Source organism: Conger conger, chromosome 7 (genome assembly GCF_963514075.1).
Source record: "Conger conger chromosome 7, fConCon1.1, whole genome shotgun sequence".
In the NCBI taxonomy this organism is placed as follows: domain Eukaryota; kingdom Metazoa; phylum Chordata; class Actinopteri; order Anguilliformes; family Congridae; genus Conger; species Conger conger.
Genome location: NC_083766.1, coordinates 14,634,314 through 14,656,603, shown reverse-complemented (window position 1 = coordinate 14,656,603; position 22,290 = coordinate 14,634,314). Strand labels below are relative to the sequence as shown.

At 39.5% G+C, this 22,290-nt stretch overlaps 1 protein-coding gene across 2 annotated transcripts in view; it reads left to right on the top strand.

Annotated features, from left to right (window-relative positions):
- The window catches only part of ar (androgen receptor), a 45,993-nt gene that overhangs the window by 13,853 nt on the left and 9,850 nt on the right, over positions 1-22,290 (top strand). The window contains exons 2-3 of one of the 2 annotated variants that reach the window (XM_061250121.1): positions 8,119-8,270; positions 8,769-8,885. In XM_061250121.1, coding sequence (XP_061106105.1) covers positions 8,119-8,270; positions 8,769-8,885 — 269 coding nt within the window. Of the gene's footprint in view, positions 1-8,118; positions 8,277-8,768; positions 8,886-22,290 lie in introns of both variants that reach the window. The other variant, XM_061250119.1, reaches the window with a different exon arrangement.

Sequence of the window (22,290 nt, the reverse complement as noted above, 5' to 3'; positions counted from 1 at the left end):
GCGTGAATGGGGAAGTGAGAGGCGTTAATTATAAAAGCGCTAGATAAATGCCGTCTATTTACTATTTACAATCATTGTCAGGTGATGCAATGAGAATAGAAGACCAAAGCCTATATAAAGTGTTTAAAGTGTTTAAAGCACATTTTTAGGTGCTTTTTTCTTGGTGTGCCAGTTTAAGGGTTAAAGATTTTGTACTCTCATGAGGTGTTCTACTGTACCCCCCCACCCTCGCAATGTCCCAGCTGAACCTAGAATTTTTATCAGGCGCCCTCCCCACTGGGATACAAGTGATCTTATTAAGATCCCTCTTGTCTTAATTGTGTCTCTTCTTTTACCTCATGGCTCATTATTGCATTGTTTTTTTGGAAAGCACACCACACGCCATGCTTTGTGTTTTTATGTATCGTTGCTGTTTTTAATTGTGTATGCCATAATTGGAACGGGTGAAAAGATTTTCCCTGCTTTTATTTTGAGAAATGCTCAGGCATTTTTAATTGTGTGTTTTGTAATTAATTCCCTGTTGTTGCTTTAATTGTTTACTTGTTTTGGTATTCATTCTGAGATTCAATGGGTGGTAGGTTGGGCTATGGTGGTGAAACCATGGTGTTGGGGCCATAATTTGTCTGGCTTATTGGCTACCTGACTGGAGCATTTGTTTTGCCAGCCCCCAGGATGTACCCAATGCCACTTATTGCAGGCTGCTACCAAATAAACAGAATTTAATAGAGTATGTTCCTTAAAGTGTCAATTTGCAAGAGTAAACATGTCTGCATTACAATACATGGAATGGTTTGAAAAAAATACCATAAAGTGGCGCCTCCATACCAAAAAAATATTTGGAAGCACAAGTTAAATCCTTCCTTGTTTTCATTGAGACCTTCACATCACAAGTAATGGCTAATGGGTCACTGAGGCTCAGGTATGTATAAAGCAGCTAGTCACAGTGTTCCCTTGGTGGTTCTCAGAAGCCTTGTATCAGCGGCAGTCTTTCCCATAGTTCTCCATAGCTTTCACTGCACCTTCTTTTGACTCTAGAAGTACATTGAAAAATAAAGGAACAATGAGCTGGTGCCAGCTCATCAGTTGCAACCGACCATACCCACTAACATAATTTAAGCAGAAGTAGTAAAGATAATCCAACAACTTAATGTTTGGAGCCATAGTAGGTGCAAGAAGGAGAATGTAGTGCTTCAAGTACTGTAGCTTGTGATGAGTTTTATGTTAGTGGCTATTGTCGGTTGTGATCCTCGTGACTTGGCACCAGTGGGCAAAGATAGGTAGATAGAATAGATATTACATAATTTTCGAAATATTTGGAAGGTTGTTTCCTGTCACTTCAGAAAGTAATTCAGGCCTGTATTGTATATTGTATTTTGTGGTGGGTTTAATATACTTTTAAGGTACTGTGAATTCCTTCTCCCCAAAAATCCCTGCAAGAGCTTTTCTTTGTTAGGATATGATATACTCATACAGGTAATAGCACTCATCACTCAGCTTCTGAAGCAGAAACCTAGTTGTAACATTGTTAATGTAGAAATGTAGTGAACATAAATAACATAAATAAATTCTTTCCCATTTTGTTAAATGTCCCACTGATGTTAAATGAACAAATATGCATGTAAAGTAAAGGATTGGTTTTACACTTCAGTAAATTGTCCTATGCAAAACCTGCTTGTAAGTTTCAGATAAACTACAACACTTATAAAACTGTCTAGCAGTCGGAGGGTTGCTGGTTCGATTGGTTCCAGCCACCCTGGGTGTTTCAAAGTGTCCCTGAGCAAGACACCTAACTCGCAATTTCTTCCAACGAGCTGATTGGTACCTTGCATTTTACCGCTGGCATGTGAGTATGTGTGAATGGGTGAATGAGAACACAGGAATTAATTTTTATTTAACCGTCGGGGAAGCAGAAAGCAATAAAATAAAAATACCAGATGTTGTATTTACTTTTCTACGAACAAATCCCATAAATATATTTATTTTATTTTTATGTGCAAACATGCGTACCCAACACATTAAATCCAAACACAACATGGGGCCTGCCTGTTACTCCTATAACAACGAGCTATGAAGGAAGGGAAGTGGATCTTTTATAAACATTTAAATTTTATTCCATAAAATACTGCTTACTACCTTTTAATAAGTTTTATATTACAGTATATCATTGTTTGTACTGTTTGTAGGTTGAAGGATACAGTCATAGGGTGTATGGTACAACAAGGTGTTCTGTGATAATCCGTATGTTGCAAATATGAAATAAATAGAATGTAGGTTAAATATTTGCTCCCTTGAAGAGGTGTGCCAATGCTGGTGAATGGCTATCCATTAATCTGTTCTAAAAAGAACATTTGAAGCATCTGTGTTTCTTCATTCTAGCATGCAATGTGATACCCCCACTCATTGGGAAACAAAAGTGCAGCCAGATTAGAGTATCGGGCTTGAGGACATTTTGAGTATTTTGTCGGCCGTGGTGAATCGATTTGGGCATGTGATGCATACAGCATTTTCAGTGGATCTTTTAGCCTGGCCATGGTAAGCTGAAAGGACAGGGCACACAACTTGACTTGTGCCACATCTTGTGCAACTGCTGTGGTCTTGCGGCCCGTAGCGTAGTGGTTAAGGTACATGACTGGGACCCGCAAGGTCGGTGGTTTGATCCCCGGTGTAGGCACTATAAGATCCACACAGCTGTTGGGCTCTTGAGCAAGGCCCTTAACCCTACATTGCTCCAGGGGAGGATTGTCTCCTGCTTAGTCTAATCAACTGTACGTCGCTCTGGGTAAGAGTGTCTGCCAAATGCCATTAATGTAATATATATAACCATATTGACAGAATGAGTTGTTGCTCCCTATGCAAAATCAAACTTTTAACAGGTCCCCTTGTAGTATAACAGTAAGGCAACTGGGTTTATAGCTACAAAAGTTGTAGGTTCAATTCTGTGGATTGCTGTGATTGTATCCTTGGGCACGATACTTAACCTGATCTGCTTCAGTAACTGTCCAGGTGAGCTTATGTAATGAGCTTATGAGAATAGAATATGAAATGTAATGTTTCTCTGAATAAGACTGACCATGTGCAAAACACATCCATCTTAACTGACCACATCTTGAAAAAATGTTGTAAAACCAGAATTACTGTGAAACCCCTATTTCAGGGATACAATTAAAGATAAATAAGAAATACCACATTTTTCTTGGTGCACAGTTTATGTGGACAGAAATGTGATCAGAAAGAGAACTAAGCTGGAATATACAGTATATACCAGTTTATTGATTTGCTTATTTTAAAATATCGGAATTCGATTTTTGCCATTAATTCCACACTGAAACAGTATGAAATTAAACAAGCACCATTTTGTGCTGACTAAAGTCTGGGCTATGTCATTTGCATGATCACAGCATCAGTACAGGATGGGCTTCTGTCTCCCACTCATCCTTCATTTTCGTTGCAGGAAAATGAGTTTTCAGGTTGCAGGCTATTGTCAGTGAGGGGCGTGCCTCTCTGGTCTGTACGTGCTTCAACTGCAGAATGTGAGTGTGGGTGGTGAGGCGGTAACATGAGAGTGGCACATTTGGTGAATAAAAAATGGGATGCAAATTAAATGTAACAAGCACAAATGCCTTTCATTACTTCATGACATTTGGCGTTCACCCGCTCACGTGTGGTGGCTGCCCTGTTTTATAATTTTCATAGGAAACCAAGAGGCACTGCCAGCCTGGGAGTTGTTTTTCAACTGCGCTTGCCTCGAGTGATCCATTGCCCAGATGCAAGCAAATTTAGGTTTATGGTTTTGGAAGCTGTTGCCAAAATCGAGGCTAAAAAACAAGTTATTTACAAATGGCCTGAACATGAATGGCTGAACTCCTACCTGTCCAAAGCAATCACAGTCAAAACACAAAATGAACTAGTAAAGAGATTGTTTTTTTTACAAACCAATAAACATTTTACAGTGGTGACTTATGCTTTGACCATGGTGACTTATGCTGCAGAGCTAAACTGCTCTGGAGCAGTTTTTGTTCAGGCTATGCTCAACTCCATATACACTTACCACTTTATTGGGTGAATGTGAATGCACTGTAGTAGCCAGACTTTCTTTAATTAGTCGATTACTTTTGGACAAATATTAATGATTATGTATAGGCCCATATATAGTCCCCTGCAAAAGCATTGGAACAGCAAGGCCTTTCTTTTTTTTTTTGCAATACACTGAATACATTTGAGGTTGAGATTAAAAGATGAACACAAGATTAGAGTTCAGAAGTTCATCTTTTATTTTGTGGTATTTACTCCTACATGTGTACCTCTGGTATCAGACCACCCAATCTTTAAGTCAGTAAATGTATTGGAACAGAGAGTATTTAAGTAAATTAAAGTAAATAACACTTAATATTTTGCAGCATATCCCTTGCTTGCAATATCTGCATCAAGCCTGCAACCAAACTGTGGCATTCTTCTTTTGTGATACTTTTACTGCAGCCTCTTTCAGTTGTTGTTTGTATTGGGGTTTTTTCCCCTTCAGTCTCTTCTTCAGGAGGTGAAATGCATCCTCAATTGGGTTAAGGTCTGGTGATTGACTTGGCCTGTAAAAAACCTTCCAGTAATGAAGCCTTTGTTGTGTTGGCAGTGTGTTTTGGGTCATTGTCTTGCTGCATGATGAAGTTTCTCCCAATTAGTTTGGACACATTTCTCCTTAAGTTGGCAGACAGAATGTTTTTGTAGACTTCTGAATTCATCCTGCTGTTACTATCATCAATAAAGATCTGTGAGCCTACTCCAGAAGCAGCAGACACTCACAGATGAGCTTGTATGTTTTGGATCATGAGTAGATCAATTATTTCTCCAAACTTTGGCCTTACTGATTCTTACTTCTGATGAGTGGTTTTTATCTAGCCTCTATATTACTGCGCTCTAATTCGTCTTTGAACAGTTGATTTAGATACCTTCACCCCTGCCCTGTGGAGATTGTTTGCGATGTTACTGACTGATATTTTGGGGTTTTTCTTCACAGCTCTTACAATGTTTCTGTCATCAACTGCTGTTGTGTTCCTTGGTCGATCTGTTTGATGTCTGTTACTCAGTAAACTAGCGCTTTTATTCTTTTTCAGTATATTCCAAGTCTTTATACAAGCTATCCCCAATGCTTGTGCAAAGGTTTTCATGTTGATTTATTTTTTCTAACACAAATGCAGTCTTCACAGGAAAAAGCCAAGGCTAAAATGAAGAGTAGACATTCAGAACTATTTCTTGTTTAACCAATCAATCTGACAGGACACATCTCGGAAACAAGAAACATCTGTCATTCATATGTTCCACTACTAAAAATAGGGGGGTCATTAATAAATTGTTCTAAGTTCTTTAGCAAAAAAAAACCCCAGGAAATAAAAGCTGAAATTCTCATGTACATATTTTGACCTCAAACTCAATTGTCTTCAGTGTATAGCAAAAATAAAAGGAATTAACCTTGCTGTTCCAATACTTTTGGAGGGGACTGTATGTACTTACTGTGGGCTAGATATCTGCTTCTACACTATAATCCAGAATGACATACAGTTGGCCTATATGAATGAGCAATATACACATAGCATAGAGATATACACTCTGTACTCTACAACATAATGTACACTTTAATGCAGGATCTTTAAATTAATCACACTAGTTACAGTTTGTGGGCATCCTACATGGAAAGAGTGATACATGTCAGAAATAAATCATGCTTTCGAAAATTGCTAAATAATATATTGCCTCTAACTTTAATATGCAAATTTTCCAATACACTTTACAGTGCAGTACTGTAAGATTGTTTAAGATTCAAACCTCTCAAAGGATCACAGTCTGTCCACTGGTGAGCACATGTTGTTTGACATAGAGTAGGCATTATAAATGGCTGTAGCATGTTGTTAGAGATCTGTGCTGATATCTTGATCAATCAATTTCATTTCCTGTCTTTTGAGGCTTTCAGCAAATGCAACCATTTCACATCAAACTTACTGTTTTGTCATGAATAAACTGTAAGAATTAATGATAGTGTAGATTTGTAAGGTAAATATGGTGGGGGGAAAAATGTCATAGAAGTGCCTTGGCTGTGGAATGATTGTTGGTGGCAGACAGCGTGGTTTGAGTATCTCAGAAATTACTGATCTCCTGGGATTTTCACGCACACTAGTCCCTATAGTTAAGAATGGTGCAAAAAAAGAAAAATTAAAGCCAGTAAGCAGCAGTTCTGCAGACAGAAACGCCTTGTTAATGAGAGACGTCAGAGGAGAATGGCCAGACTGGTCAAAGCTGACAGGAAGGAGACAGTAATGCAAATAACCACACATTACCGGTATGCAGAAGAGCATCTCTGAACACACAATGCATCATAGCTCTAAGTGGATAGGCTACAGCTGTAGAAGTCTAATCAATACCTAATAAAGTACATATATTTATATATACAGTGGATAGAAAATGAATACACCCCCTGAACATTTTTTCAGATTTACTTGACATGTAACTGTAATTAAAGTGCAATTAATCTATGTGTTTTTTCTACAAATCTACATACAGTACTTAGCCTTTTCAAAGTGATAAACCAATTAAAAAATTGTTTTAACATTAATTAAAAATGAACAATTGCAATAAATTGGTTTGATAAGTATCCACCCCCTTTATTGAATCATCCCATAAACTACCTCAGGAAATGGCAAATTGCCTTCAAGTCCAAAAAATAGCTAATTGCCCCACACCTGTGTGAAATCACAGCAATTAACTTGATGACATGAATAAAAACAGCTGTTTACCATGGTCCCTTAGTATGCAAGAGCAGTCTCACTGAAAGGCAGAAGCATGGGCTCCAAAGAGCTCGCAAAATAAGTCTGTGACAAAGTTGTGGAAAGGTACACATCAGGTGAGGGATATAAGAAGATTTCTAAGGCTTTGAAGATACCTTGGAGCACTGTTAAGACCATAATTAAGAAATGGAAAGTGCACTGAGCACCACTCAGTCTGCCAAAATCAGGGCGTCCGTCTAAACTGGATGACCAGGAGAGAAGACGACTGGTCAGAGAGGCTACCAAGAGTCCAATGGCAACATTGAAAGAGCTCCAGGATTTTATGGCCAACAGAGGGAAACGTGTGCATCATACATCTATATCAAAGATATTGCACACATCTGGCCTCAAAAAGGTCCACCAGGAGGCCCGCTTGAAATTTGCAAAAGAACACCTTGGGGAACCTGCAACAAACTGGCAGAATGTTTTGTGGTCTTATGAAACCAAAATAGAACTTTTTGGCATGAATGTTTGGCGAAAACCCAACACCGCTCATCACCAAAAAAACACCATCCCAACTGTGAAGCATGGTGGTGGCAGCATAATGTTATGGGGATGTTTCTCATCTAAAGGGACTGGGGAACTTGTCAACATTGAAGGGAGGATGGATGGGGCCAAATACAGGGATATTCTGGAGAAGAACCTGAAGAAGTCTGCAAGGAGACTGAGAATGGGTCCAAAATTCATATTCCAGCACGACAATGACCCAAAGCACAAGGCCAAAGCTACCACTGAGTGGCTTGTAAAGAACAAGGTGGATGTGCTGGAATGGCCAAGCCAAAGCCCTGACCTAAATCCAATTGAAAACTTGTGGAATGACTTTGCTGTCCATCAGTGCAAAACCAACAAACCTCTCCCAGCTTGAACAGTTCTGCAAAGAGGAGTGGGATAAGATCTCCAAGTCCAGGTGCGCCAACCTTGTGCAGAGCTACTCAAAAAGACTGGTAGCTGTAATTGCTGCCAAAGGCGCTTCCACCAAGTATTGACTCAGGGGGGTGTATACTTGAAAAATTTGGAAATTAAGAATTAGTTTTGTCCATTAAATGCACTCTTTTTTTCAAATTAAAATAATTTCACTGCATTCATATGGTATGTTGTGTTCTTTGGGTCAGGGAAAAACAAGTCCCATTTTAATTAATTTTAAATTTACATTCCGTGACACAACAAGACGCTACTGAATTTTGTTGTACGTACAGCAGGTGGCTTATGTGGGATGCAGTGTTATGCAGGAGTTGAAAAAAATAAATTGTTGCTATGGCAGATTTATTTGCTTGCTTCCTGTCAGCAGCCTGTGTTTTTGTGGTTTAAGGCTTGAGGGTGGCCGGGAGCATGTGTTTCCCATGGAGTTCTTCTTCCCGCCCCAGAGGACCTGCCTCATTTGCGCAGACGAGGCATCGGGGTGCCACTACGGGGCGCTCACCTGTGGCAGCTGCAAGGTCTTCTTCAAGAGAGCCGCTGAAGGTGAGAGTACGTACCCCCAGCAAATTTCCTAAACCTTCGCTCACAATTTAATGAGTCTTCACAAGTACAGTTTTGCGAGTTGACCAATCACTGACACTTGCATTAAATTATAAGTAAATGTTTAAGGTACAATAGGTAGGATTTATGTGTTAAAACATTGTTTGTTCATAGAGTTACCTTGCAATGCGAGACAGTTACAGTAGACAGTACAGTAAGCAATAGAATTCTGTAAACAACGTGGATTGATCCCAGACCATGATGAGGTCGGAGTGATGTTGCACTGTGTATCAGAACTCATGGAATGCCTCTTGTCCAATCAAATTACTTGACTGGAACTAACTGTTGTATGAAATGACATACAACATGGGAGCAAAGTAAACAGGTCCTCGTCCAGGATTCCTATTTTGTTCTTGCATGTTTTAATACTGTAACCAGGAATGTTCTGGTGTCTATTTGTGCCACCACCCAAAACACTCTTTATTCCGGTTTTGCTCATAGGAAAACAGAGGTATCTTTGCGCAAGCAGGAATGATTGCACCATTGACAAGCTGAGAAGGAAAAACTGTCCAAGTTGCCGTCTGAAGAAGTGCTTTGAGGCTGGAATGACGCTTGGAGGTAGGAATAAAATGTTAATTCAACTCTAATGGAGTACATATAAGTCCAATGGATCATTCTTGATCACGTGACTCTGCTCACTGGTTAGTTATATCACTGAGAACGCATTGAAAGTAAGCTTACCAGTGACAAAGTGATCCGAACAAACGCATATATTCATTTTCTCTGGTGTAAGCTCTTTCCTAATTAAATTGCAAATCCACTGTGATCTTCTTTCTGTTGACAACCTTTAATTTTCTTATCACCAGTGGTAAAAATCTTTGGCAAACAAAGACTACTTTTCTCTCTCCCGATCAGCTCGATTTGAGCAACCATGAATTGCGCAGAAACTAACCATAATGAGTCTATGTTATTGCTGTATTTCTATCCTTTTTCATTGACTTGAGATTGAAAAGAGTATTTTTTTGGTGGAAAGATACATTGAGTTGAATACTTTGAGAAGGTTGTCCTCCATGGGTCAAGGTCACATGGCTTGTGATGTGTATTAAGAACGATCCATCGGGACCATCGGAGTACATATAAATCCAATAGGGACCAAGAACATTTTACTGAGTTAAATTCTACATACCCTTCTGTTATTTATTTTAGTTACTTCAGTCTCTTTTTCAATTTCTTCCCTATCTGAAACATTTAGACATATAGTATCTATGTAGTTTTTTCTGTAGCACACCTTGTAAGAACTTTTCAAAACTTGAGAGAGAAATTGTGTTTTGGTTCTTTACTGCAGCTCATTGGATTTGAAATGCAACAATAAATGAGGTGAAATTCAGATTTGATTTGTGTGCATTTACTATACATCACAAATTACAACCCAGTTTATACAAAGCTCCCCCGTTTTAGAGGAACAAAAGGGCAGTTAAATGTAGTCGCACTAAATGTAGTGACACAATTTTTTGTAATTTTGCCTGAACTGAACTAAACAATGGATATGAGGTGAAGTGCAGACTGTCAGCTTTAAGCCTCTCATATTTGAAGGCATTTCCATCCACATCAGGTGAACTGCAACTTGCTTTATACATAGATCCCATTTAAGGGAGCAAATGTAACTAGACAATTGGTGACTCCAATGTTTCTAGGCCAGCTTTGTGCCTTTTCTTCATTACTTCATACTTAAGACAATAGGTCTACGATTGATTCTACATGTGGAATTTGCATTAGAAGTCTGTTCCCGTCTCTTGACATGAGGACCAAGCCATCCTGACCATAGACACAGATGTCCCAACAGTTTCATATATTGTCCCTGCTCTTTCTGGGCCTCTCTAATCTCCACCGCAGTCTGCACATTCTCTGTATAAAGTCATGCAAAGTGTCCTCTGTGAGGTCGATGTCACATCCATGGTGTATGGCTATGTCGTGTAGAACACAGCCGCCACAATGCACTGACTTTCTGAGGGATGTATTTTAGCGTACCACCCAACCAGTCCAAAGATCTGATATACATTACATTACATTAGTAATTTAGCAGACGCTCTTATCCAGAGCGATGTACAATGTACATATATTATACATTTTTACAATGCAATATACATTTTTACTATTTTAATCTTCTCAATCATTGACCTAGCCCTGCCAGATGCATGACTCAAAACAAGCTGGCGATATGATTTGAGCTCAATGTATGGAGTAAGTATCATGAATTTAATGGCCACCCATCCAGGGGAGCATCCACTTCAGATGCTTCCAGAATGACGGGTGTAGAGCCGTTCCCCCCACCTGTCATGCAAGTCGCTTACACTGATTAACTCCATTGTATTGCCTAAATAGGCAAGATTGGACTGTGTAATTGAAGACGGCTTGCATTTCGAATAGTCGAATAGTCAATCTGTATTATGTCTTCAGTGCATTCATATGTGCGCATTTATAACAGCAGGTTGGTTTAAATACAGGCAGATTATTCAACACCAAACTTGCACAGTGCCAAATGTTTCTATTGGCACACCGCCTATTGCTCGGCCCAACCCATGTTGGCACAAACAGGTTTATTGCAGGATACTACTAAACTTGGCACAGGCGAAAACATTATTTTTGTGCAAGTCAACGCTTGTAATTCCACTGGCACTCAGGCACTTACGCACTTGCATTGTCACAATAGGGCCCCTTATCAGCTCAGATCCAATGAAATGCCTCAAAAGTCATTGGGCCTCACTTATCAAACGTGAGGCAAACAAAATTGCCCTGACCTCTTCATGTCTTGCACATCGGTTGGTTTGATTTGGTCCCAAAACAGTTGCGTGTCCAAGGACACAGAGACACCACGGGGAAATAATGAATATAAAAATATAGATAGGCTATTCTTGATCCGATATCTAGCCAAAATTATTCACACTGGTTAAACATGAAGCCTATCTGTTGTTTTTTGTTAGCTAATTGACGTAGCTGGAGGCTGTGCAGAGGCGAATCTGTGCAAATGTAGAGTAATGATTTTGTTAACTTGAACGGTTGCTAAACAGAAGCCATTTCTTTTGCTGTATTCATGTGACTTATAGTATGTAGGTTTTACCGACAGGTCGGAGATATCGGAGCCGTCTGAAAGTACCCATATGTCCTACTTTCCAACTTACTTTCCTTCCCTCAGTGCAGCCAGGAACACAGCAGCTTGTAGAACTAGTAAACTAATAGCGATGGGTTTAGCAAACTAGTTAGCTCAGTTACATAGATACAGATACATTAAAGTAGCTGCCTGCAAAGTAAAATGTACACATAATCTGCCTTCCAGGCTTCAGAGCATCACCAGGCAAGATACCCAGCTTGGTGATACCCATAACCTGATGTCTATATGTCTATAGTTACTTTGTTGAAGATTATGTTCATTTGTCCAATTACTTTTGGTCCCCTAAAATGAGGGATCTGAATAAACAGGGCTATAATTTCAATACTGATTACCTGATTTGGAAGTTTAGAATCCACTGTTTTGGAGCACAGAGACAAAAATTGTGCCATTATCAATCTATTTGTGGACTGCACTGTAGATTCTAGATTTGAAAGTTACATATTTTATTGCGCATACCACAACTCACTATGGACATGTGTGTATATTAACACGCTGATGTATTTTGGAGATGAGGGGGTTGATTTTTGGTTGCACAAGGCAAGTTAATGTTTAAAGATTGAACTTGGAAGAAACTTCATGGGTGGGGCAGGGGATTTTTCCATTGACACACAAGGTAAGGTTTAAAGGTTGAGCTTTATTTGGAAGAAATTTCAAGAGAAATTGGCTCCTTCAGCCACAGGGCTCATTCTGTGTGAATGTCCCATTCCCATCTTCTGCACTTCTGGATCTGTGCTCCTTCAATTTCAGCTGCACAATGGCCAGGAGGCAGCTAATCAAGCCTCCGACTGTGCTCCGGGATAATTTAGACCTATCCTTTCGTCCTTCTCAGAATCACCCCCCGAGTGGCTTGTCATATTAGGGCCCCCTCAGAATGGCGTGTGGCGGCCTAATTTTAGCACACCATTCAATTTTCATGTGCCTCAAATTTCTCGTTCGGGCTAATGGTGAAAATTGTGCGGAACAGCTCAAAGGTGACACGAGACTGGGGAATTAAAGGAGCCAAAATGCAACATAATGTAGTGATTGTCGCTATAAGGCACCTCACCTCCCTTTCTGCTAGTGATGAAAATGACTGGGGAGTGACAGGACTCTTTGAATGTGAGCCTTGCTTCTTTTTGTCACGTTATTGGAGGCCGTTTGGGACTGATGTTGTGATGGGGGCTGCAGGTACTGCGTTTGACTCTGTTTGTGGCCAGGGCACTGCCTGCTATATCTCACTTTTACAGGATGTCACAAATCATGTTTTATTTGCATTTAATCATTAGAGGAGAGATCTTCACTTTTCAGGTTTAAAATTCACACAGTTTGACTAATTGATTAACCCCTTACGTATCACCCCTTTTCTTTAGGCAAGCTTGAAAATGACATACCCAAAATAAAAGGCCTACTATTATTGAAGCCTTTTGACTACTGGCATGATCCTGGTCTACTGAAAGGTAACCCTTTGGGGTTTGTTTTGCAAGAGTTAGAATTACTCTTAAGTATTACTAAATCAAAGTTACAGAAGTTCAAACATAGTGGAAGTAGAAGATCTTTTTCTCACTGAAAATATTTTCTGTTTTTGAGTGGATACAGATTATTGTGACAGTGCCTGGCATGCTACACTGGACAAATCCTTTTTCAAACTTTTTCAAACAGTATCACCAAAAATAAGCATTCTACATGTCTAGGCAGTTTTCCAAAAAGGACATTTGGAGACTCCAAAAGGACACATGGAAACTAAATCATGTTATGGGTCTTATGACATGTAAAATACTGTAGTTTGCTTGCGAAAGAAAACAACTTTTTATTCTAAAAAAAAAAAAAGATCCCCCCGTCAGTCTCCCTCTACCTCCCTCTCTCCTTATGCTCTCCTCAGATAGCAAAATGTTGAGATAAAAGATATACAGTCAGGTCCATAAATATTGGGACAATTCTCATCTTTTTGGCTCTATACACCACCACAATGGATTTGAAATGAAACGAACAAGATGTGCTTTAACTGCAGACTTTCAGCTTTAATTTGAGGGTATTTACATCCAATTCTATATGTGCCTCCCACTTTTTAAGGGACCAAAAGTAATGGGACAAACTAACAACCATAAATCAGACTTTCACTTTTTAATACTTGGTTGCAAATCCTTTGCAGTCAATTACAGCCTGAAGTCTGGAACGCATAGACATCACCAGACACTGGGTTTCATCCCTGGTGATGCTCTGCCAGGCCTCTACTGCAACTGTCTTCAGTTCCTGCTTGTTCTTGGGGCATCCCTTCAGTTTTGTCTTCAGCAAGTGAAATGCATGTTCAATCGGATTCAGGTCAGGTGATTGACTTGACCATTGCATAACATTCCACTTCTTTGCCTTAAAAAACTCTTTGGTTGCTTTCGCAGTATGCTTCGGGTCATTGTCCATCTGCACTGTGAAGCACCGTCAATGAGTTCTGAAGCATTTGGCTGAATATGAGCAGATAATATTGCCCGAAACACTTCAGAATTCATCCTGCTGCTTTTGTCAGCAGTCACATCATCAATAAATACAAGGGAACCAGTTCCATTGGCAGCCATACATGCCCACGCCATGACACTACCACCACCATGCTTCACTGATGAGGTGGTATGTTTTGGATTATGAGCAGTTCCTTTCCTTCTCCATACTCTTCTCTTCCCATCATTCTGGTACAAGTTGATCTTTGTCTCATCTGTCCATAGGATGTTGTTCCAGAACTGTAAAGGCTTTTTTAGATGTTGTTTGGCAAACTCTAATCTGGTCTTCCTGTTTTTGAGGCTCACCAATGGTTTACATCTTGTGGTTAACCCTCTGTATTCACTCTGGTGAAGTCTTCTCTTGATTGTTGACTTTGACACACATACACCTACCTCCTGGAGAGTGTTCTTGATCTGGCCAACTGTTGTGAAGGGGTTTTTCTTCACCAGGGAAAGAATTCTTCTGTCATCCACCACAGTTGTTTTCCGTGGTTTTCCGGGTCTTTTGGTGTTGCTGAGCTCACCGGTGCGTTCTTTCTTTTTAAGAATGTTCCAAACAGTTGATTTGGCCACACCTAATGTTTTTGCTATCTCTCTAATGTTTTGATTTTTCAGCCTAATGATGGCTTGCTTCAGTTGACAGCAACAGATTCCAAATGCAAATAGCACACTTGAAATGAACTCTAGATCTTTTATCTGCTGCTTGTAAATGAGATAATGAGGGAATAACACACACCTGGCCATGGAACAGCTGAGCAGCCAATTGTCCCATTACTTTTGATCCCTTAAAAAGTGGGAGGCACATATAGGAACTGTTGTAATTCCTACACCGTTCACCTGATTTGGATGTAAATACCCTCAAATTAAAGCTGAAAGTCTGCAGTTAAAGCATATCTTGTTTGTTTCATTTCAAATTGTGATGGTGTATAGAGCCAAAAATAGGAGAATTGTGTCGATGTCCCAATATTTATGGACCTGACTGTATGTAAGATATAGGTACAATAATCACAATAGTAACATCTTGTATTCTAATACATTCATTGAGGTCCATTGGGGAATACTCAACCCCCATCAACAAGTCAAACACATTCCCCAATTTCACATGCTAATTATAATTCAAAAGCAGACCTGCTCCTTATTTATAAGCATGCTGAATAATAATACAAATATTTAGAGAATGTATTTAGATGATCACTGAAAATAGCGTCATGATGATGAAAATTCCAAGCCAAAAAATGTTGTACTGTCTTCCTGAGGAATATTCACTCGAATACACAAGAGGCTCTAGACATGAAAGATTTTGGGAAAGTCCCCCAAAGGAAGTCCTCTATTTAGACATAAATTTGATTTAAAACGTCAACCTTCTTGGCCCTAAAATCTGAAGAACCGTTTTTTGCCTAAGCTTCCCCGATGCACCCACCGAACTGTATCAGCGTGCATATTGGGGATCATGCATTTACTGTGCAACAGCATTACCGATACTGGTTGGAGAAGTTCATACGTGGGCTCTTCTTGTTTCAGAGAGCCTATACAAAACATAGGTAATAGCATTCATATGTACAAGTCCTTTTGTAGGAGTATGCAGCGGTGAAACGAATAACAATGATAATTCCTCCAGAGAAATTCTAAGTAAGATTTCATCTTATCTTTTCTCCGTTTTTGGAATTGGATTATTATGCATTTGATTTGCTGGACCCTTGCTGTGAAAAGGACACTGACATTACCTTATTTTGTGTAGTATATGGATTTCCGAAATGCAGGCAAGGTCCCCCCGCACTTGTTCTGCCTCCCACATGTTACAAAATAAGGAACTATAGTCATTAAACCAATGGCATCTTAAATAAAGGTTTTAACACTTTCAGGTATATCCTGTTACCGTAGTGATTGAAATTGCACTGTTAAAAATGTAATCAATTCAAATAAAAACACACTGGCCCAGCCCTGGGGGTCATTTCACCTGGAAGCTAGATTTAATATTCCTCCTTTTTTAAAAAGGTCAATGTTGACATTGAGCCAGGACACAAACAGCTCAGCAAAATGACCATCGGCATAGCTTATGACTAAGACTTGAATCTTAATTGTAACTATGACTACAGAGCTTCATGTTGCTTAGTAGTCATAGTTATGGAGAATGTTATGCAATACACACATTCATATGTTCTATCTTGTTCTTGATACTTTGTGTTGCAATTCCCTCTTGGCTGGCCTCCCAGCGTCCGCCATCAGACCCCTCCAACTTATCCAGAATACAGCAGCTCGTCTGGTCTTCAACCTTCCCAAATACTCACATGTCACTGCTTACTTCCCTCCACTGGCTGCCTGTCATGGCTTGCATCAAATTCAAAACATTGGTGCTAGCCTTCCAAGCAGTTAAGGGGTCTTCCCCAGCTTACCTACAAAAAATCATCAGACCCTACACCCCTGCCAGACCTCTTCGTTCAGCCTCCACAGGCCGCTTGGCACCTCCCCCTCTCCGAACTTCCACCTCATGCTCATGACTACTGCCTGTTCTCAAGTGCAAACTGAAGACGCACCTCTTCAAGCAGCACCTCTCCCCGTCCCTCCCTACCTCCCTGTGAACCTTAATTGTTGTCTTTCTGTGATTTACTTTTGTGTATCAGTATTTTTAGTTTGGTTAGGTAAGCAATGTTTGGCTAGTTAAGGGGTTTGGTCATACTTTTGAGTTGTTTGTTTAAAAAAATAATAATAATCAAATAGGCTCTGGTCCTTATCTTTGTTGTGCAGGTAGCAGTTGAAATTGTACTTCCCTTTCAGCGCACTTATCCCTGGTTATGGGTATGCACTTTGTTGTACGTCGCTCTGGATAAGAGTGTCTGCCAATTGCCATTAATGTAATGTAATGTAATGTAATGTAATGTAATGTGTTGAGTTATCAGTCTAACCTTCAGTAAATGCCATCTTCCTTTCTTGACCTGTGGTGCTCAGGAAAAAAAAGACACAAATGAATATTATGCAGTGACAGGATAAATTTCTACATTGACGATACCCAGTAATCAATGTGTGAATTAAGTGTGATGTGTCAGAAAGGCTAGGGAATAGTTGAGAGTAATTATACCATCTTAAGAAAAACATTCTCTCTCTCTCTGTTGAGATGTTGCTAATTAAGGTGATAAAACGACTGCTTGGGACATGGCAGTGATTATACCCATTTGCTATTTAACAAGCAGCAGGGTTGATGCAACTCTTCCAAGCTGTATCTCTTTGATACCATTTGTTTGACCAGTTACAATAATGTTATTTTATTACTGAAGACTTTGAAATTGGGCATGTGATGTGTGTTTTACCAACTATTAGAAAGCTCCATCTGATGAGTGGCTCTGTACACACATGAAAATTAAAATTCATTTGAAATGCATCATGTGTATCCAATGTTATAAAATACTTATTATGCATGACACATTAACCAGGTCCCTACAAACTTGTGCTGGTTGTACTATTTGTGCAAAGTTAGTGATTCCAGTTTCATCAACTGTAAAAGCATTCAATAAACACCATGGGCTACCTCATCTTTATCAAGTGAGGAGAAGCTGATACACGTGCTGAAATGGCATATAGCCTCTGCAATGCTAACCTTTAATTAATATAAAACACCCATCTCTCAAATACATCCCTCGCCTCATTTTTATACTTATGTTGTGTAGTGCAGTGGTTAAAGGTTGGCTAATATTCCTCATATTTCTCAGTTCTATTTGGCTACGTTGGAGGAAGAGTGACGTGAAAGCTTGGACGAATTAGAATATTTGTCCTGGCACCAGCTCAACAGAGTGTGTGAGGAGGGCAGAGCGGCCTGACCTCTACTATGGGTTGTGCAAAGATTGTTGCCAAGATTATATATTTGCACACTGTTCATTACAGGATTTCAGACAAAAGTTTTGCATCTTGGAATTTAAGTCTTTTCGAAAGCTACTCTCTCAGCTTATATTTTAACATACAGTTTATTTATACAACTGAATATTTACTGAAGTGAAGTTAAGTACCTTGCAGAAGGGTACAGTACAGCACTCCATTTGCAACTCAAACCGTACAGTTGATTATATCATGATTATTAATCAATCATGATGCCCACCCAGGATGGAAGACATACAGGAGACCCCAATGACATGTTTTTCTTATATATTAAAATGGATTTACGACACCTTGACTGAATACTAAATTCTGATTGGCTGGGAGGGGTGCATTATTTACATAAACGTACGTCTGGCTATCGCTGACAAAAGCTTAATCACGGTTAATGCACATGAGCGGGTTGACTTGATAAAGTAAATGTGGACAATGATTATTTGTTACAATATTATATTTGCAACAGTGTCCAGCCAGGACAAGACTGTAGAGAGCAGTCTATGGTAGAGAGTACTATAGATGTCTAGCTTGATAAAGGTTTGACACCCTTTCCATAAAATACTGAATTATTATGTAATTGGAAAGTAAAAGACACGTTCTCTATTTCTCTAACTCATACGGGACATGTTTGGTTCTGTATCTTTTCCAGACTGATTAGGTTTATATTTTAGCCTCTGTGTTGAATATAATTCAGTAGTTGGCTATAGCTAATTATCCATCATAAAACATGGTGTGAAACCATAATGCTAGCTAGCTGTCGTGAGTGGTGGTGAATGTAGCAGAAAGCTAGGCCACGTTCAGCCCCGACAAAAATGTAGCAAAATGTTTATCTGAACAGAAACATTGAACATTGCGCATTGAACATCCTGTTGCAAACCGTGGGACTAACCTTGTGGTTTGCTCCTATGGTGTCTGAGAAGGTGTTCCCCAGCCTTCGGGCTACAGCCCCGACACACCTACAAAACAGGAACAAACATACCTCATAGCCTGTTGCAAAACGTTGCACACGGTCGGGAGAAAACATGTAGTGTGAAACCGTAGCAAAACTTGGCAAAATATTTTCAGATTGAACATCTGTTTATCTAACCCAGTTGAGACTGAGTCCTATGGGGACTGAGAGCAGTTGCTCTCAAGCCACCTGCCAATAGATTTTGGGTGAATATTGACTGTTGGAATGTTATATAAAAACTGCATTATTTGTAGTCATGCAAATCGAAGGTTTATTAAGTTGGTTGCACAGTCAAGTTGCTAGTTTGCTATAATTACCAAAGATGCGCTACCACGCTACTGTACATTTCCCAGTGATTATATACCATTGTGGATGTTGCATACATTGAGTAATAATGTTACATACAATGTTACATTGTGTAATAACCTAGCAGAGATAGCGACATCACTGGTGGGACTAAATATTTTTTAAATAAATTATTCATGGGCAGACTTGTGAGCTTTTTAGTGGCACTTGTCTTGAAAATGTCTCTAAAGTGTCTGAAATGGCAAATTGGCATATGTTTCTCAAAGTGCAGAGGAAATTGCACTGTCTGTATAAATTCAGCATTTTTGGCTTCATCTGTTTGTAAAAGTGTGAGTCCTTCAGCCACAGATTTACACTCAATGGTCACTTTATAAGGTATTTATTCAACTTATTTTTTAGACTCATTGGTTTCTACTGCTGTAGCCCATCCACTTCAAGACTTGTGTTATTGTGTGTTCAGAGATGCTCTTCTGTATACCGCTGTTGTGACACTTAGTTATATCAGTTACTGTCACCTTCCTGTCAGTTGAACCAGTCTGGCCATTCTCCAACATCATTAAGAAGCCGTTTTTCACCCACAGAACTTTCCCCAGATGTTTTTTGTTTTTCTGAGATACTCAAACCACCCTGTCTTGCACCAACAATCAATACCGGATCAAAGTCACTTTGATCACATTTCTTACCTATTCTGATGTTTGAACAACAACTGAAGCTCTTGACCATGCCTGAATGCATTCATGCATTGACTTGCTGCCACAAGGTTGGCTAATTAGATATTTGCATTAGCGAGCGAGTGTACCGAATAAAGTGTTAATCAATTTGTGCTCTGCAGGGATGTGAGTGGAGCAGCAGCGATCAGCACCTGTATTACAATGTGTCCTACAGCCAAAGCCACTGAGAGACTTTAATCCATGTGTAGCCCTTGAAGATTTGATGTAGATAATCTCCATGCCGAAGGGACTAGTGATGACCAGAATCAGATGGTGCCCATACTAAAACATGATCATTAGTCAAAGTGCTGTGCTCAGTAACTTATGATGCAACATTTGAGGGGGGAATCAAACTTAAATGTAAAACTTTTCTTCCGCACAGACGTTCAGTCATAACCTTTGGAGACTGTACTTTCCCTGTTCAGAAACACATACAGCTCAGTTCAAGTCAAAAACAACCAGCGGAAATTTTTTTCTTTTCCTTTCAGAATGAATGTCCTTTTTGAGTCTTTTAAAATCTTTCTATTAAAATAATTTGTTCAAATGTCATGTAATTCAGAATACCCCAAATACTAAAATAATAATACATAAATGCAATTATAACCTATAGGTAGGGAAGGAAAGCAGCCTGAAGAAGTGAGTCTGCTCTTGAAAGTGATGTTTGATTTCATTTTCATTTTTGTGCATTCACTGGCTCGGTTTCCATGGTCGAAGTCGGTATATAAAAAGGTAGATTTTTCCCCATATGTTGGTGTATTCCTTTAATTGTGTGATTCCAAATCTAAATTTGTGGCAAATCAGAGGCAAATCAAGACATAATGGGTCTTTGTCCCAAACATTATGGAGGGCACTGTAATTTGGGTCCTTTACTGGTCTTGTTGTATTTTTTAAATATCAGTTATGAAATGTAAAACAAATGTGCCCAAATCAAGGCAGGATGAGCTGCACGAAGGCATTTTGTTTGCATACAGTACGTCTTCCACTGCTTGTCAGCATGAAGCACAACCAGCACAGATCACTAATTCAGTGCATATTAGGAATAGTTGGATTGAAGATGTGTGAAGGTGTTTTAGGTGACTGACTGTAGTTATAGGGTGATTTGGGCACAAACTGTCTTTGCAGTATATGGCAGCTGTTCAAAGAGCGTATAATTACTTGACTCAAGCTTATTAGCACAAGAGACCATCGTGTCTGGAGGCAACAGTTCAGTGACAAGGAATTTACATAGTTGTACATGTAAGTGGTGGGTGTCAAAGCCATGCAACTATCAGCAGCCGAAAAATAAAGACTTTCTCTTTGGATGGTGAATCAACTGCTTCCTTGCTTTCAGGACTGAGAAAGGGAAGAAAACTATGTAGTAACCTTTTAATATTGCAGCCAAAAGTTCACGACGTGAATGCAAGGGGGAATGCTGAATCATTCTGCTTCTCCTTTCATCAGTTCATTGTTTGTGTTACAGCAGCTTGCCAAAAGCTGGTAACTGTCAAATTCTCTCAATGTCTATCAGTGACCCTCTCTGATTCTCTCAGATTATGTCCAGACAAAAAAAAAAGTCTGTTTTTCTCAGTCAGTGCTGAAAAATAAAAAATAAAAACAGACTACAGGAAATGGATGAGTTATGCTTTCATCCAGGGCTTTCCACATTTCCATCGCTTGCTCATGCCAGACTGCGTGTGGATAATGTGATGTGTTCAATGCTCTCAACCTCGTATTCAAAGAGAATTTACTTAATCCAGTTCCTCCTTTGGAAATACAGAGAAGTCTGAGGGTCATGTACTGTAGATCAGTTGGGCAGGGAATGCATGTCAATATCACAAGCAATTGTGTGGCGATTGGGTTGCAAAATGCAAAATAGAATAGAAAAATCACACAAATGCACACACATACAAACACACACATGCCTACAACACATACATATGCACACATTTTAATACTTTCATTCATGTCCACAAACTAAAGTGCATCCAAGTACCACTGGTAGTTACAATGGGAGTATACTGTGTGCGTGGATCTTAAAAAAAGGTGATGGTTGTTACAATACAATACTCCGGTGTTTCTGCTGGCAGCCGCCTGCGACTATGACACACGCACGCATGGACGTACGCACACACACACACACACACACACACACACACACACACACACACAAACAAAAGGCAAAAGTAAAACAAAGCAGGGCTTGTCCCCTTCCCCAAGAGATTAAAAGGAAGGATGTCTTCTCAGTTTTGCTCTTTTTTTAGTACATTTGCAAAATGTTAGCTGTCATTATTTATTTGACCTGGATCTTGAATTTGTAATGCTAGATATTCCTACAGTAGGAAATACTCCATAACAAGGAGTTGAAATCTCTGACCCTTGAAGTTTAACCTTCTGTTCTTTTTGTAATAGAGTTTTTCTAGTGCTACTTCATAGCATTTATGGAAAAATAATACACATCTCCCAGCCAATCAGAATGGAGTATTCAGCCCAGGTATCATAGCCTATAATCTTGCATATCTGACCCAGTTGGGACTGCAGGAGTGTTAGATAATATGAAGGTAGTGGTTGGTATAGAAGCAGCATT